The sequence below is a fragment of the Alosa alosa genome, chromosome 11 (assembly GCF_017589495.1).
Source record: "Alosa alosa isolate M-15738 ecotype Scorff River chromosome 11, AALO_Geno_1.1, whole genome shotgun sequence".
In the NCBI taxonomy this organism is placed as follows: domain Eukaryota; kingdom Metazoa; phylum Chordata; class Actinopteri; order Clupeiformes; family Clupeidae; genus Alosa; species Alosa alosa.
In genome coordinates, this window is record NC_063199.1 from 1,355,543 (window position 1) to 1,373,782 (window position 18,240).

At 41.8% G+C, this 18,240-nt stretch overlaps 1 protein-coding gene across 2 annotated transcripts in view; it reads left to right on the forward strand.

Moving 5' to 3' along the window:
- Window positions 1-1,006: 1,006 nt before the first annotated feature.
- The window catches only part of c11h12orf29 (chromosome 11 C12orf29 homolog), a 71,476-nt gene continuing 54,242 nt past the window's right edge, over window positions 1,007-18,240 (forward strand). Inside the window, exons 1-2 of one of the 2 annotated variants that reach the window (XM_048256694.1) lie at window positions 1,007-1,073; window positions 14,255-14,373. In XM_048256694.1, coding sequence (XP_048112651.1) covers window positions 14,284-14,373 — 90 coding nt within the window. In that variant the 5' untranslated portion in view covers window positions 1,007-1,073; window positions 14,255-14,283. Of the gene's footprint in view, window positions 1,074-14,009; window positions 14,049-14,254; window positions 14,374-18,240 lie in introns of those variants that run through there. The other variant, XM_048256693.1, reaches the window with a different exon arrangement.

Consider the following 18,240-nt stretch of genomic DNA (forward strand, 5'->3'; position numbering starts at 1 on the left):
TGCAGGTGATGAAGGTGGAGCTCATAAATCAAACATTCAGTCACAGTGTAGCAGATACCCTGCAGTACTGCAATGAAGAGCTGCACCTTCCTCAGTTCCAGGGGTGTGAGACCGTTCAGTTCATTCACAGTCTTCTTGAACAAGGCAGTTGTTCTGGAGAGATACAAAATAATAAATAAATGAATGAAAAGGAATTTGAGAGGCATCTTATTCTTGTTAGGGTATAATAATACAGTGTTGGGCAAGCTACTTCGAAATTTTAGTGAGCTAAACTATCAGTTACTCTGCCATGAATAAAACACTACACAAAACTACCACCCAGTCAAATGTATTAGTAGCCTAACACAAACACAGCAGTAGGCTAGTTCACTACATAGGAAGCTACTTTAAATTGTGCTAATTTCACATGACAAGAAAAGTGTAGCTTGTCTGGCTAAGCTACTTGATAAATAAAGAAGTTGAGCTATTGAAAAGTTACTTTATTCAGGAAATAGTGAGGCTACCACCAACACACTTAGGCTACAAGTAGCAGCTAGCGATTGCCCAATAGGCTAGTCTGTGCCACCTGTAAAATTCGCCGGCCAAATCTAGTATGATTTATTTCTATAATAGCCTTCTTGTGTCAGTTGTAATCTAAGTCAGTGTTATGGAATATGACTTATCAAGTCTCAGTTCATAGCCGGGTGAACACTGAGTAAACATAGCCTAGCTAGATGGCTACGATTTTCATACAGTAATATCAAAGATTGCTCCTTCTCAGCTCTCTGGTAATATTCTATTCACAAAATATAACCAATAGTACAGTTATGTTAAATCTTACTTGTGAAAAGTAGGTCCGACGATTTGAGAAGGAACATGCTGCACAGTGCTGTCATCTTGTGTCTTCTGCTGCAACGCAACGAGGAATATGACCGGTCCAAGATGGCGGCCGCATTTCTTGTTTCCAGCAGCCAATGCGGTGTCTATGTATATTATGTCTATGCTTGTAACAGCTGTAGGCCTACTGTTGCAGGCTCGAAAAATTAGAGTAGGGGTTAAGTCATTTAAAGACCGTCAATTCTACCCGAAGTACTGTAAGTACATAATTTACTTTACTCTTTATGGAGAATACAGCGGGAAAAATAAATATTCATAATTCACATTTAGTTATTAGATAATCGATTGCGCCTGACTGTCAACGTGATCTGCCAGAGTCAGCTGGGAGGAGCTCGAAAAAACATGACTCACGCATAGGGACTCACGTCAGGGCTGCACAATAAATCGAATTATAATCACGATCACGATTTGGCTTCCCACGGTCAAATTTGTGTGATTTTGAATTTTGTGAATCCTTAAACCTGTCTGACCATGCGCCTGCATGTACCCTACCAACAACACCCTGCACTGCTCAGTCTAAAGTATCTTGAATGCACTGTGGACTAGACTAATTTTGTTCATGTAATTTACAGACTACACATGACACAACACTCAAAACGAGTGAACAATAATTAAAATGTAGCCTATGCATCAGTGTTTATCAATGAATAACCAAACGGCTAAACTCATGGATGAAAAGCATAGCTGGAGTGGCAATATATTGTTTTTGACGTTCATTTGCTGCGCCCTCGCGGCACTTCAGCAGCCTGGGCTGTGCAGTCGCAGCCCCTCACTCGTGGTCTCCCCAAATGTTAACAAAGTAGCACGCCCAAAACTGTTGCCCGTGGCCGTGATGCCCCTTTGAAAATCGGAGGTTCACAGGCCACTGTGCCCAATATGCTTCATATGCCCAACTGAAGGACAAGTGGCCTTCGCCCTAAAATGATTAAATTCCAAGCCTAGATGTAAATGTGGAGGACGACTTTGGGTGAACCAGATAGCAAGTCCAATTTGTTTAGGGGAAAAAAATGTCAAGTCAAGTCAAGTCGGCTTTATTGTCAATTTCTTTACATGCACTGGTCATACAAATAATTGAAATTTCGTTTCTTACTTTCCCATGCAGACATAGACATACTTTAAATACAGACATAGACATACATAGACATAGCCATAGACAATAAAACATAGAAATACAGACATACCACATACAGACATTAAAGTGCGAGACTGAAATATAGAACATATATCAATATATAGAAATATAGAATATATATATAAAAAATAGAGGTAGTTGTGTTGTATATTTACATAGTCCTAGCGTAACCTTCTGACAGAGTAGTAGTAGCAGCAGCATTGTGGCAGAGTGATAAATAACATTTACATGAAGTTTAAACTTGTGCTTGTGTGTACTGTATATTTACATTGATATGCAGTCATTTCAAGTATATCAGGCTTGATATGAACCAGCAACACGTTAGGCTGCGCAGTCACAGTGCAGTTCCACAGGGCGGTCCTGGGGAGGTGTTGGGGGGGGGGGTTTAGGGTAGACAGGATCCTAGGTTCCTAGGTTTCTGGCTGGCTGGTGGGTGGGGGCTGTCAGTGATGGGAGAGTGGGTAGAGTGTTCAGAATCCTGATTGCTTGGTGGATGAAGCTACTTGCAAGTCTGGTGGTGCGGGAGCGGAGGCTCCTGTACCTCTTTCCAGAGGGCAGGAGGCTGAACAGTTCGTGTGCAGGGTGGGTTGTGTCCTTGACAATCATTAGTGCTTTGCGGGTGAGGCGGGTGGTGTAAATGTCCTGCAGGGAGGGGAGTGGTGCTCCAATGATCCTCTTAGCGGTGTTAACAATGCGCTGGAGGGTCTTCCTGTTCTGATCTGTGCAGCTGTGATGCAGCTGGACACGATGCTCTCGATGGTCCCTCTGTAGAATGTGGTCATGACGGGAGGCGTGGCACTTGCCTTCTTCAATTTGCGCAAGAAGTAGAGGCGCTGCTGGGCTTTCTTCGCCAGTGATGCTGTGTTGGTGGTCTAGGAGAGGTCGTCGCTGATGTGCACCCCTAGGAATTTTGTGCTGCTCACTCTCTCCACAGCATCTCTGTCGATGGACAGTGGTGGCAGTTGTTTGTGGCTTCTGAAAGTTGACAACAATCTCCTTGGTCTTGCTGACATTCAGCAGGAGGTTGTTGTCTTTGCACCATTTGGCCACCAGGTCTACTTCTTCTCTGTAGTGAGCCTCATCGCCCTTAGTGATGAGGCCCACCAGTGTTGTTAATAGTCCGCAAACTTCACCAGATGGTTGGAGCTGTGAGTGGTTGTACAGTCATGTGTTAGCAGTGTGAAGAGCAGGGGCTGAGCACACACACCTCATGGGCCCCCGTGCTCAGGGTCAGAGTGCTTGAGGTGTTGTTCCCGACACATACTGCTTGTGGTCTCTGCAACAGGAAGTCCAGCAGCCAGTTGCAGAGGGAGGTGCTGAATCCTAGCTTGTACAGTTTGCTGATGAGTTGTTGTGGTATTATGGTATTGAATGCTGAACTGAAGTCTATGAACAGCATTCTCACATATGAGTCTTTATTGTCCAAGTGGGTGAGGGCTGGATGGAAGGCAGAGCAGATTGCATCCTGCGTGGATCGTTTGGCTCGGTATGCAAACTGGAAGGGGTCCAGGGTGGGGGGTAGGGTGGCTTTGATGTGTGACATGACTAGCCGTTCGGAAGCACTTTTGATTAGGCGTGGAGTGCTACAGGACGGTAGTCATTGAAGCATGATGGTGATGATTTCTTTGGCACGGGTATGATGGTGGCAGCTTTGAAAAGTGATGGGATGACTGCTTGCTCCAGAGAGGTGTTGAAAATGTCTGTAAAAACATCCTTCAGCTCTTCTGCACAGTCCTTCAACACTGGAATGTTGTCTGGGCCTGCTGCTTTGCGTGGGTTAATGGTGGCTAGTGTCCTCTTCACGCTGGCAGAGGACAGGTACAGGGGTTGGTCGTGGGGGGGAGGTGGGGTTTTCTGTGGGTGAGTGTCATTTTGTGCTTCAAAACGGGCGAAAAAACTGTTCAGGTCATTGAGCAGAGAGGTGTTGTTCTCACAGCTCCGTGGCGCAGGCTTGTAGTCAATGATGGCCTGTATGCCCTGCCACAGGCTCTGTGCGTCTCTGCTGTCTTTGAAGTGTGTTGTTATTTTGTCTGTGTAATCCTTTTTTGCCTTCCTGATGCCCTAGGACAGGTTAGCCCTCGCTGTTCTTAGGCCAGCTACATCTCCAGCTCTGAAGGCTTTGTCTCTGGCCCTCAGCAGTCTGTGGACGTCTCCTGTCAGCCATGGCTTCTGGTTGGTCCGAGTGGTGATGTGTTTTATTTCTGTAACATCATCGATGCATTTGGTGATGTAGGAGGTCACAGTGTCTGTGTATTCCTCAATGTCAATGTGGTTGTTGTGGGTGGCAGCTGTTGTTTCAAAGCAGTCCTGAAGTTGTGAGACCGCCCCCTCCTGCCACACTCTCACCTCCTTCAGAACTGGTTTGGTGACTTTTGCTCTTTGTCTGTATCGGGGCAGCAGCAGGATGCTGTGTGTGGGGGTCTGACTGTCCGATGTGGGGGAGGGGTTTGGCTTTGTAGGCTTCTTTCTGTGGGGTGTAAACAAGGTCCAGGGTGTTTTGTCCTCTTGTTGGGAATTTTACATGTTGGTGAAATTTTGGTAGTACAGTTTTGAGATTGGCGTGATTGAAATCTCCAGCGATGATTGTGAATCATCCGGCATCCGGGTGTTCACTTTGTTGTTCACTGACGGCCCGATACAGCTCATTCAGTGCCATGCTCCTATCACTGTTTTTGTTGCTGGGGGGGATGTACAGTGGGCAGTGCTTCGACTTGGCCAGCTTCCCTCGCGGTCCGCGCGCGGGATCACGCGGCATCACGCGACTTTAATTTGTATTTTTCCAGTGACGCTGCAACGACGCTGCAAAAACCAGCAGAGGTCTCAAGTGAGCAGGGTGTCTCGTAAAAAGAAATGGAGCTGGAAAACCCTACACAGACTTCACTACAGACTTTAGCAGACTGGTTTAGAAATAATTTAATAGCCAGAAATATGCCTGCCCTGCCCTAATAAAGAAATATTTGGTTAACGGCGAGTGAATCCCGTTTGCAGCCGTAGAAGAAACGCAGGACAAATTAAACATTCTGGTTTTCTCCGAGTGCAACGATGATAGACAGACATCATTTGGACAAAATATAGAGCATATTAACCTCCGTTGCTCAGCCAAATGCCTTCCTGTTACGTCCTGTTACAGGCGATAAACGATTTTTGATGGTCACAAGTTTACTTCATTAGCGTTTATTTTTTTATTATTAAAGAGTGTTTTTCATTTAAAGGCTTGACTTCGTGCTTATTCAGAAGAGCATTTAGTGCTCTCCCCAATCCCTGACGTTCACATTGCATGTTTGTTTGTAATGGATGCAACCGCGAGATACGCTTGTCATAGGCGCCGATGCCGTGGGTGCTCCGTCTCTCGGGCACCCACTGAAAACATCGAGCACCCACGTGTGCCATCTTATAGTCCTGGCTAAATTTACATTAATTTAAAATCTAACATCAGTTCATGTTAAATTCAGCATCTCTCGTGTGAAAATTCCTGACACTTCCCACCTGAAGAAGGTGCCGCTAGGGTTGTATTCCATAGTACGCACCATAACCCCCAAAAAAGATACCCTTATTTACCAAATTTGCGCTTTTGGTAAATGTAGGCTAGCCTCTCCTTATTGAGCCTAAGAAAAACCTTTACATAAACTGGAACAGAAAGCCCCTCTTAATCACATCAACCCATGTCATCCCTTATCAAATAGCCTACTGCATTAAACGTCTAACTTTTAGAACACTGGCTGTATGAGCTTATAGGGGTTCACGCTTTTTAAAAGTTCTAGGATGAGGGAGATTTCTCTCCCGGGATTTTTTTTTAATTCTGGTTGCTAAACACACTATTTTAACGCAGTTTGGAAAGGACAGAAATACCTTTACAAAGCAAGCGGCTCTGACTCAAATTAGGTGAACATACCTTATGCGCATATAACTTATAACTTCACTGCCCAACCCGCGAAAAAGGGAAAGAAAATAAAAAATAAACCAATGAGTTTATGTCGTGATTTGCGAGAGAAAAACACAGTTATGGTAGCTTACTAACAATAAGGATTTGCTCACAACACTCTAAATACATTGCACTGCTGTTTTGGTTGTCCCAAACTTTTAGATGATAGGCAGGCCTACGCACAGTCAAGGAATTTTAACACCCGCACCAACCTGACTCGTCATGACGTGCCTTAGCCCCAAAAAGGCTGAGAACCTCTGCTTGTTTCAGATAGCCTGGACAACATGTTACCTGGGTTTTGCCAACGTTATTAATTAATGGTAGCCTACAATAGTTAATTGATTCGCGTAACATATTAGTTGGCTCACAGAGTAGGGAATCAGGATGGAGAGAGTCACGCGTGTGTTGCTTTTCTTGCGGGATCGAATCCAGTTTAATGCTAGTTTTCAAAACATATATTTTTTTACATGTCTTTTGTCCGAGTGGCTGTAATGTAGCCGAGCGCTCATGGCGTATAAAAAGCGACTTCAAACCGCCTAAAACAACTTGTTTGTGAATGTCTGACAACTGCTGCAGCGCATGCACGCGCAAGGAAACCAGAAGGCACACAACATCGGAACGATTTTAAGGCTATTTCGCATAGGCTACTCAATGGTGCTATTTCACACGCATTATAGCGACCCCCACTCCCCGGAGTTAGGTGTAAGGTGTTAATAGACGATTGGCGTAGCCTACAGTGGACTAGGGCTGTCAAAATTGCTCAAAAATGACGTTCGAATATCCCCTCTAAAATAAACAAATGTATTCGAATATATTGGAATATCTAGGCTATATTATTTGCGCATTATGTCAGTGACGCGCATCATGTCATCTGTTTTTAACTTCTTGTATGGTTATTGCTTGACAGGGGGTATCCCAAGCAGCTTTCAGCCATAAGGCATTTCCTAATTCACCCGACACTGATATTCAAAATGTTGAAACTATTTCAGCATAGCCTATAAGCAGTTTAATTAAATGTAATGTTAGTTGTAAATGGCAATACAAATCTTCACGATAGGCCTAAGTAACTGACCGCCCGATTCACGTTGGCTGGGGGGCAGGGGGGGCCATCAGACATTTGTTCCCAAGGGTCTATGAATTGTTAATCCGGCCCTGCCCCCAATGAACGCAACTTTCCACCTCTGAGACAGCTTAAAAGAAGTCTAGAGGACTCCTAACTCACTAAGACCTACTTACTTTAGGCTGCGCAAACCACAGGCCTTTTTTTGGGGCAAGCCTGCATTCGAAGCAGGCCTTCTGTTGAAGAATTTTATATAAATCCTGCGCTAACAGTAATCCTCCTACCCCCCACTACCACAGCTGTGGATAGTGTGGCATGCTCACGCTTTATGTCTCCTTCTTGCAAACTAGGCCTATAGCCCAACCATTTACGTCTTCAAAAAATAACAACTTGCCAGATATGCCTTCATATCTTTGGGCTTCATTCAGCGTTTTGTTCTTCCACTGGAAATTACTCTTCTACATGTGCTGCCTGCTGCATCCTTTCTGTTTGTATTGTTTAGAAAATGTTTGACGTCTTGAGTTAATGCATTAAACATTGTTTGCTGGTAACCAGCCACCAATAGCCTACAGATTCTTGCGCGTGCATTACATTCTCTATTCTCTCCAAAATGTGCCCGTTCTATAGGCTGGCCAAGTGCGTAATTCTGCGGCATAAAGCAGATGTATTTGTTTATTGTACAGAAAAATAAAAATAACCTGTCAAGCAATCAATTGACTACATTGCAGTCACTAAGTAGGGCAAATTACGAAACCAAAACGTGGGTCATAGTTGTCTAAGCCTCTGCTGTGAGGCCAAACCCATGAAGAAAGACGCATTGATATCTGCAATAGAGTTTTTTTGGGCTCAAGCTCACAGCCGAACGAGTCATAGCACTGAAGGGAGAGGCAACTGGCATGTGATCTCCCCACGGGCCAATGGATGTACAAGTTTTCTCCTGTGCCTACGATATTTAATCCAGTGTTTTGTGAAGTTGCAAAATGCTATTCGTTGTAACGAATTTTTATGATAGTATGAAGTACTCTTTGTATAGGGTACTATCTTAATTGCTTTATCCTCAATACTTGACCAATGGCTATTGCATCTGTCTATTGAAAGTGAGAATGTGGCATGTGATCTACTGTGTAGGCTTCATAAAATAAAATAAACAGATTGCTATAGTGTTAATTTCGTCAGACGAGACGAGAGGAAATATGTTCAACGTCAACGACCTTTTTTTTTTCATGACTAAGACGAGACGATGACGAGACGTCAGTAATGTCCTGAAACACTGACTAAGACTATCTTAAGATGCATTATTGTTGACAAAAAAAGACGAGACTAAAATGTTTTGCATGAAATAAAAACTAAGATAAAATCTCCCTTCATGTTCGTCTACAAAATGAGAAGACAGAATATCTAGCTGTTACGTTTTCAAAATATTCCGAATGAGTTCATACGCAACAGCTTTCCTGTAGGCTAGTCTACGTGCTGCTGCTGCAACACGAAACTACATGGAACAAGAACACTGGAGATTTCTGCAAGCTGCAAGCAAGCTAACTACCTAAGCTTTCTGCCACAATACTACATACCCAGAAGTTGACGCTTCTCTCATACAAATTAACATCCTCCAGAATGTCCAAACGAAAATGTTCAGCATGTAATGTCAACTATTCATCTAGTTAGACTGATGATGCAAAGTTTGCTAGCAAGTAAGCTAATATAGAAAGTTAAGCTAGCAAGTTAGCTATGGCTAAGATGGAGAGTCTGTTTGGGGAATGTGTTGTGTTTGAAGCATATCGCCATCTAGCAGGTGAGGAGTAAAACATTAATAGTTTGGCCCCTACGACAGTGTTTCTCAAACTATTTCAGTTTCAGGACCACTTAACTAACCCTAGCTAAAAAAAAAAAAAAAAAAGATTAGACCTACTTCAACAGTAGCCTATAATTAGTCTATAGGCCTACTCACTGAACCACCTTGTTTATTGTCTTTGCACTTTGCTTATTGTGTCAGGGGATTCATTCTGTATGATTTAAATTGGCATATCTTACATAGACAGTGTTGCAGAACTGTTTGGATTTAACTACAAGTTATTTGGCAAACAACTCATCTATATTATATTTTACCACGTCTGCTTTCGCGGACCACTTGGGATAACTTTATGGACCACTAGTGATCCCCGGACCACACTTTGAGAAACACTGGTCTACGAATATGACAGTGGTCCAGTCAAATCTTTTACTGTCTATTGTCAAATCCCAGCCGAGCTATAACTGTAGCTCGACTTACCTGTGCATGTAAACATACTGACTGACAAAAAATCAGAATGAGTAATTATAACAGACGAGTAGCCCTGTGGACACACAATATTGTTGGAAAATTGAGATGTGTGAATCAGAAATAATTTGTTATAAAAAAAAAGACTAAAATGTGTTGACTGAAACTGACTAAGACTAAGATATCTTTAGTTTTCTTTTGACTAAAACTAGACTAAAATGACGAGACTTTTAGTCGACTAAAACTTGACTAACAAAAATTATATTTGAATGACTAAATATGACAAAGACTAAAAGGACATTTAAGTCACAAGACTAAGACTATGACTAAATTAAAAATAGGTGACAAAATTAACACTAGATTGCTAATGGCCTACAAGCTGATCTGTGGTGCGTTTCCCGTACAACTACGGAGGTTAGCTTTTTACTAACAGGATGCATCGTTCAACTAACCAACATGTAAGTTATGACCGTTTCCCAAAACTGTCGTACTTACATAGTACTGTAAGTTTGGACCATGATAATTTCCAAACTTCAGTAGTCTGGACTAAGGTGGTTAATGACGTTTAGTAGCACGTGAACGGGCACCTGCACATACTTCTGTGGCGCATTGCGTTAAGGCCGGCAGATGACAGCCGCCGTTGTACAGCAGTTACCAGTCCCCTGTCCAAGAGTTCGAATCTGGGTTAAGATTTTGACAACAATATTGACATCGTTGTTTACCTAAGTTTATTATTTTTTGTGCAGATCATATTATCAAAATCAGAATCAGCCTTCTTGGCTTGGTTTGCGTAAACTAACAAGGACCCCCCCCCCCCCCAACCCATGAAAATCAAAGGCTACATATTCTCAGCTGACTCGTCAAAAAGTGCGCACCACCTTATTATTATCTGCAGGTGTGTGACTTACTTACGTGCACATGGCTGCAAATGGCGTCAGTGACGTCTTTGACATGAAGATCCCTGGAACTATGCTTCTACTAGCATTCTACCACAGCTCGAGAGGTGTAGTTGTAACTACACAACTTTAGTGGTTGCGAACGTTCGTTGCTACTATGGTTTTGGGAAACACTAACGTAGTGTAACGATGCATTGGACTATGTAAGTTCCAAATATGAATGTAATTCTGCGGCATAAAGCAGATGTATTTGTTTATTGTAAAGAAAAATAAAAATGACATGTCAAGCAGTCAATTGACTACATTGCAGTCAAGAAGTAAGGCAAATTAATTTACGAAACCAAAACGTGGGTCATAGTTGTCTAAGCCTCTATAGCGTGTTAAAAACGTTGCAGAAGCCTACCCAAGGCTACAGATTAATTCTGAACAGTTATTTCTCTACTGGCTCAATTATCACACCACTGTTTTGATTTGCGCAGTTGCGTTAATCCAACACTGACAATAATGTAGACAGCAAATTTCGATTTCGTTACCACCGTGTAGTCAAGCCTTAAGCCATACCCAAGTAGCCTAAATCGAGGTAAATCGAGCTTTTTCAGAAGGGGCGGCAGGCAGAGTGATGTACAGTGGCAGAGCGACGCACAGTGGCTGAAAGTGGTACTAAAGCTTCACGCAGCTTCACACCTCGTAATGCGCGACTGAAGTGGCCATTTGAAAGTGATGCCCACTGATATCAATTGTGTGATTTATCTTGAGCGTTTTGCACCTTGCAGTGTTACACTAGGGTGTGCATGAGTGTACTAGTAATCACGTATGGCTGAAGATTTGTCAGTTAATTGTACTTTAGCAGTACGGGAATGAGCTCTCATACCAGTGTTGTAGTCAAGTCACTAAGCCTCAAGTCCGAGTCCATCATAAAAAAAAATCAAGTCCGAGTCGAGTCAGAGTCGAGTCACTATTGATTAAGTCGAGTCCAAGTTCAGCACTAAGGTAAGCATAGCCTACATGTAGTTCCATTTTTTCCCATTGCAGATGAAATCCTTAAAAGCAAAACGGACAATCTTCTGTCTCCAAGCAGGGGTGCCATCACTTGTGTGAAAGTAGTATTGCCAAATTTCTTGCCAAACCCAATGTGTTGTATTTATTATATCGGAGAGAATACCATACCATAGCCATACCATAGCCTATAGGCCTACTCATTATAAATGAGCAATCGACATCCCAATCACACAGGCCATTAAGTCACATTATGCGGTTACTGACTGCTGACAATTGTATAGGCAGTGTTGTAGAAGTTCATACTTCACAAGAGCTAGATGGACGTATTGGAGTAGGCCTATTTTGTAAGAGGTAGTGTGGATCATAAAAGGGCCTCCTCCGCTGCGCGTCGGGGTCTGGTTCGCCCTGTCGGGACTTATTTTCCCAATAATGACTGGCGCTCTATACATTATCCCTTACATATGGAATGTTAAAACGGAAGCCTTGTGGGAACAACTATGATGCTTATAATGGAACTCTCTTGAAAGGGTCTATCCTAGCATTCATGGGCTTCGGAAAAACCTTTTTCCCAGGGAAAATATCATCATTCCACATCATTCACTTCACGTAATGTGTGAGTCAGAGGTCGGAAACTAGGGCTAGATTTTGCTAACAGAGTTGCCCAGTTAGGGGCTGGCCATCACTTTTGTCGTCACGTTGTAGTTTGTTTGTAGTCCATGTGGCCTTTCATGTCCAACAGTTTTAATGTGAACCTGGGAATTTGCCGTTTTTGTCACTTGAAAGCTACATATCTTTCTTTCACAGGCGTCTTGCACTATATTTTAAGCAAATGCAGTTGTTTATTTAGGATTAGTGAGTGTATGTTTTAACCTTTGTTGTGGCATCCGTGTTTGTCACACATTCCGACGGCAAAGCACATGAACACTTGCTGTGGGAAAAACAAAGTAGCCACGGGGGCGGTCCTTGTCATTCCAAAGTGCCATGAATGCACCATATGTTAGCGATGTTGGGCAACGTCACTTTTGACGTTCAAGCAAAACAGAGAGCTAGCTCGCTACTCCCTCCCCCTCCCACCCATGCAATTGAAACCCTCCTAAACCCGCATCTCGTCAGTTATTCCCTGGAACACTGTTATGTTTCGTGGTGCAGTAATTGATAACCAACTTAACTTCTCTGAGCATGTTACCTCAATAGACCTCTGAAGTTCACCTACAAAAAAGCTGCCATCTTTGACATCCGGTATCTGGCGATTTTTCCTATGGGGAAATAAAATTATCGCACCTGTTAAACTCTCGTGGGGATGAAAAAGCCTGAAATGCAGACGTTTTCTTGAACACACTTTTGTCCTCTGCCTTCGAGTGGATACTGTGATCTCTGGTACGTGAAGGCGGCACACTTAGATTTTTTCTACCCCAGAGCTAACTTGCAATGCAACTTGCCATAGGTAGTTAGGCTTCAATTAACAACCGGATCTCCTTATATGGGCAAAGATGGCCGTTTTGGTTCTTTTTGTAGGCGAACTTCAGAGCTCTATTGATCGTTCAATCAAATCAAAGAGACTCCTCTCCTAGTTACTCTCCACTGGCTCCCTAGAGTGAATCTCTCACTTTGGCCTATAGGACACTGACTGGATCTCCTCCCTGCTATCTCAATTCAATGATCGAGATGTACATCCCCAACCACCCACTGCAGTCTTCTGATGAGCGTCTGTTGTGTCGACCAGCCATAGGTCAAATTCAAGACTCTTCCTCTATGTTGGTGGAATGAGTTGCCCAGTGCTCTCCGTTCTTGTGATAATTTTGGGTCTTTCAAAAGGGGTCTAAAGGCAAATTTGTTAAACATGCACTTAGTTTATTAAGCGTTTCTTATGCGTTATGGTTTGTATATTATAGTTTTTGTTTATTTTCATTAGGCTATTGATTGAATTGACATTGTTGGTTATTGCTATTCTCCTGAATGTAGTCTTACCAACTTTTTAAATTGTTTACTGCTAAAGCAGAATTATATATAGCATAATGTATAATGGCTTTATAGCAAATATTTCATATCATAATGTATTTTATAAGTGGGATATTAGCTATTAGACTGCTCAATCAGAAGCTTATGATAATTATTCTCAATTTCATCCTGCGAACTGCTGTGTTTTGCGGGACCTTTATTTTGACATATCAGCTAACTTTTAGCCGTGTTAGCTAAAACCTTTCTATGTCCGGTTTTGAACATTCTAATTTCGCTAGGTTCAGTCAGAGCCCGTCTACGGAGAGCCTTGCCACTCCGTAGTAAGTCCCATTGTACCGAATTTTGGATGCAGTTCCACCAGAGTTCCACTAGGGGGCGATCGCCATGAGTGCAGAATGAATGGGAGTCAATGGAGCTAGACGGCTAAATTTGTCTCTTTCACCTGATTGTCGTTGACATCTCAGATTTGATTGTAGTTTGTATAACTTCAACATGGGTTATAGGTCAAAAGTTGAATGAACGAGTACTTATGTCCTTTTGATTTCTTACAGGTTGGGTCGTTGTTGCACATAACACGCTAGCATTGTGCTAATGAATGACGTCATTGACACATTTTAAAGGCTTTTTAGAACAATTAAGTGACTTTAAAAAATATAATACTCAACCAAGTGTATTTTCTTTGCCTCCCCTTTCGAATACAATACTCAAATTACTTGAAAAAAAATTATATCCCGAGAAAAGTGGATTTTGAGGGGTACAGCTCCATAGACCTCCATGCATTCTGCAGTCGTGGACGAGCGCCCTCATGTGGAACCACAGAAGGAACTGCAACCAGTTCAGAAACCGGAAGTTTTCCGAGAGTGGCAGTTCTCCCCTTATTAGACATTCTCTGGTTCAGTCCTGTGGACGGTCACTGTTAAGCAGCTCTGGTCTAAAATACTAATTAGGAAAGTAACCAGCTCGTTTATCTCATGACTTGTCTCAGCGACTCGATTCATTTGTGATCATCAACATTGAAAATAACACTTTTAATTTAGAGGAACACTTTTATTTTGGCGATTGTATGTGCCATATCCGAGTGTGGTGATGCATGTAGTCGTGAGATGTAGGCTACCACACCAATTGACGTAAAACATTTTTTCTTTTTTAACAGAACGAATTCGTAAATTACGGGCTAAAATTATGCGGCGCCTTGGGACAGTCCAGCAAAAGACACCTTGTGTTTTCATGACAGAAGTACAAGACGCGCCGTCTGGAAAACATGAGGCTCAGGTATTGTTAATTAACGTTAACGTTACTCCACATGAATGAAGTGTGATGAGGATTTGTCCGTCTGCATTGACAGCCTTCACCCAACTAAATCCCCCACCTTTGCCTGTCCATGCGTATCAAATGGCGTGAGAAGTTTGCACAGGGATTCTTTCACACAAACTCGCGTCACATACATGCGTCACCGATTTTTGGTTCCTTGCAATGTTTCAACTCCAAAAGCATGGTGTACCTGGTTACCTCCCAAAAACTCCCTTAAACGCCCACAAATACCCGTATGTTTGTGTAAAAGAATACCTGTACAACTATGATATGAAATTTCTAGGCCCGGAATTAGAAAAGGGTGTATCTTAGGATCTAAATGTGATAGAAATGTAAACTAAATATGTTTTTCCATGTTTCTGGGCATGAGGAACTCATCTATAGCATTATATAGCATCTATAGCACTCTAAGAGGTCAACATCATTAAGTGCAGTGAAGATCACTGGCAAAAGATCCAATAATTCGGCCAATCCAAGTACAAAATGTATCATTTCACCAAACAATTCCATATAAATATGGACATGACAAAAGTGTAGCCATTCTTGAACTTGAGCTCCTATCAGAAACTCACAACTTGAACTCCCATCACAAATCCCCAATGTAACATTGAACAGGTAACATATCAGCATTCTAAAATAGTACAGTGAAAGTTGTTGTAGAGGCCTAATAGCTTTTGGTGATTATTTTTAAATGGACTTCAAGAATTCAAGATTCAATGGCGCAATTGTACAACTGAGTCTGTTGTTTATTGCTCTGTACTGTTGGACAGTCAAAGGAGAAAGTGAGAGAGAGAGCAGCACACAACCTTATAGGTTTTTAGGTTTTAGGAGTTTAGCGTGAATATTTATGAACAGAGGATGTCGTGCGCGAGTGCCTAGAGTCGCCCATTGCTGAAGCGTGACTGAAATGGGCCTGAAAATGTTGTCAAAGAAAGTAGAAGACCACAGCGTTTTAACACGTTTTTGGATGTTGGATGTCATGTGTTATTAATAGGGATGTAACGGTATGAAAATTTAACCTCACGGTTATAGTGACGAAATTATCACGGTTTTCGGTATTATCACGGTATTACTAAAAGTGTGTTCAATATGTTCAGAAAGCACTGATAGGCCTACACAAGCTGAAATAGTTTCAAAAAGTGTCCCGTTCACTTTTTTCTTCATGTTTAATTGGCTATGTGCTTATAGTTTAACTTACCCTACCATAACTTGGAGTTGGCTATTTCTGTTATTTGGATGCAATGAGTGAGACCAAAGTAAGCGTTCAAAATAAAACTTTAGGCTACTGTATTCTCCTGATAACGTGAGTGGAATGGATGTAATGTGGACGTGAACATAAAAAGACGCAGAGTGGCTACATGATACAGTGCACATTTTGCGGTGAAAAAGTTCCGCCTTTTAAAATCAGGTGTAGCCTTATCCGAATCGTAGTTAAAACCATCAATTAGACAACAGAATCAGTAGGGTACCAGTTTTGTTCCATTTTACCGGGCCTACTGTATGTCAAAAGCAGGCTCGGATGAAGCTGGGAAGGATTAAACATACGGTTTCCACACCGCGGTAATCAACAGTGATAATCATGATGTTTGAAATGAAAAGATGCAATTTGGCGTCAATGTTGTTATCTTGTGTCACAGCCAGTCAAACAAAACTTTGTGTCAGATTCAGTGGGTCGCTTACCATTAAGGATATTGGCGATTTTTACACAGTAGGCCTCGATGGTAGTCCTAGCCTTGCTAGGCTATTATGTTTTTATCGTTTTGATTGTAGCCTAGTCTCTGTGCATCTGTATAGTAGTGACATGTTAGCCCAGGCAGCAACATAGCCTACATCAGATCGACCCACTGTATAGCCTACAACACAAATGTCTGTGCAATAAATAGCCCATGTTACACGCCTGTGTATGTCCTAACTGAACAAATGGCATCCTGTCATTGCACTCATGCACATGTGATATGTTATTCTGAGACATAATCTATAGGAATTACTACACATAACTAAACACAAAAAGTTGTGAACACAATGTATTGTATTAGTTATTTACAGCCAGGGCAAATAAACTGTCCTTCAGTGTCAGGCCAGTTTACACATTCAGTGGTAGGCCTACCAGCCCTGGCAGCAATCACATTTTATCTTCAAAACAAAAAACATTGGCTTGACATCAGTATTAACTCAAAGTTGTAAAAAAAAAACAATATTATCATACCAAAATACCCCCAGAGTATTGTGTGCAAGGATAAGGATATACAAAATAAAGTTTGGGTAATCAGCCTTCAAAAGGCAGAAATGGGGTGCCCTGTCTATTGTACAGCAGTTAATTATTTTCTATTTTAATTTTACATTGTAAGAGGGAGTCTGGCCAAGTTAGCCTAATATTCTTAGGGAATAGAACATAACAGCAGATTTGGTCGAAAATGTAAATTCATAGGCATGCATATAGAACAGCATGATATGAGCCTGTCTGGCATCAAATACACGAGTGGAGTGGTGTGTTTTGGTGAGTGCTGGTGAACATATTTTCATCACAGCAGGCAACTAAGTAACTTGTCATCTTGATAATATGATACACTACAATAAGAAAGCAACATAATTCTGTTGTCTGTTTCTCTGTTCCTACCTGAACAGTAAACTTTCAAAGCGATAAGACCTGCTCAAAATGCCATTAACTCTATTAAGAGTTTATGGGCTTTCAAAATGATTTTGGAAACGTTATTTTAAGGTAAAAACTCTTCAGGGGTCCTTTATGCATCACATGACTCATTTGGGGTTTGAGGGGCCAGTTTACTACCTGTTATAATCAGCCCATATGTAGTCATTCACCTCAATGTGATGAACTTTACGTTATAGCCCCCATCATCCTTATTGAGCACATAGGTTCTTGTAAAGTACTACTTAATTGCATTTGTAACCATTTACCTTTTGAATATACAGATTCTATATGACCATACCCCACATTAATAACATTAACCCATGTGTATCTGAAGGACTTCTGTAAGTAGGCATCATCCATGTAAAGCTAGACAGTGTTTGTAAGGTAATAAAGCATATTGACTTAATGTAGTTATGACCTTTATGGATAAACATAACCAATATACTAAGTGCATGGCCCATATTGATGCCCTGCTTCCCTAATAGTACAATAACAACATGATTGTATAAAACAAGTTTTATTATTTCAGAGACTCCAAGATATCAGAATGTCCAATAAAGCATGCCTTAATGATCTGAGGTAGCTTGGCATTGTAATGCAGCACAAGTAAATTTGTCAAACTAGGCTAACATGTTTGTGTAGGCAAGCATACATGACCAAACCTCGAAACTCATTGGACATTACACAAAAAAAACTGATGATGTACTGACACTAAGACATCTACCATGATGTCCCACTGACATTACAACTTTAAGTGCTAAATAGCCCATTTAAACAGGGCTAAATGAAAGTAATGACAATTTGATAGGCTGTAGGCTAGCCTGTCTAGGCTACACAAGATCAAAACATACGCCATATTGCATAATCGTACACTTACTCGACCCGTCGAAATTGTCACGTTTTTCCACAATAACCCATATCAACATTCAAAAACGTGTTAAAATTGCTGTAGTCTTCTAGCTTCTTTACCAACATTTTCAGTTCCATTTGAGTCACGCTTCATGAATGCTCTCTAGGCGCGCGCGCACGACAACCTCCGTTTATAAATATTCACGCTAAACTCCGACTCCACCCATGGAAACTCAGAATCTCAGAAACCATATATCTGGTAACACCGGAACTTCTGAAACCACACCCAGGCCACACCCATTGCCCCACCCTGTACCCCAGACCTGTGG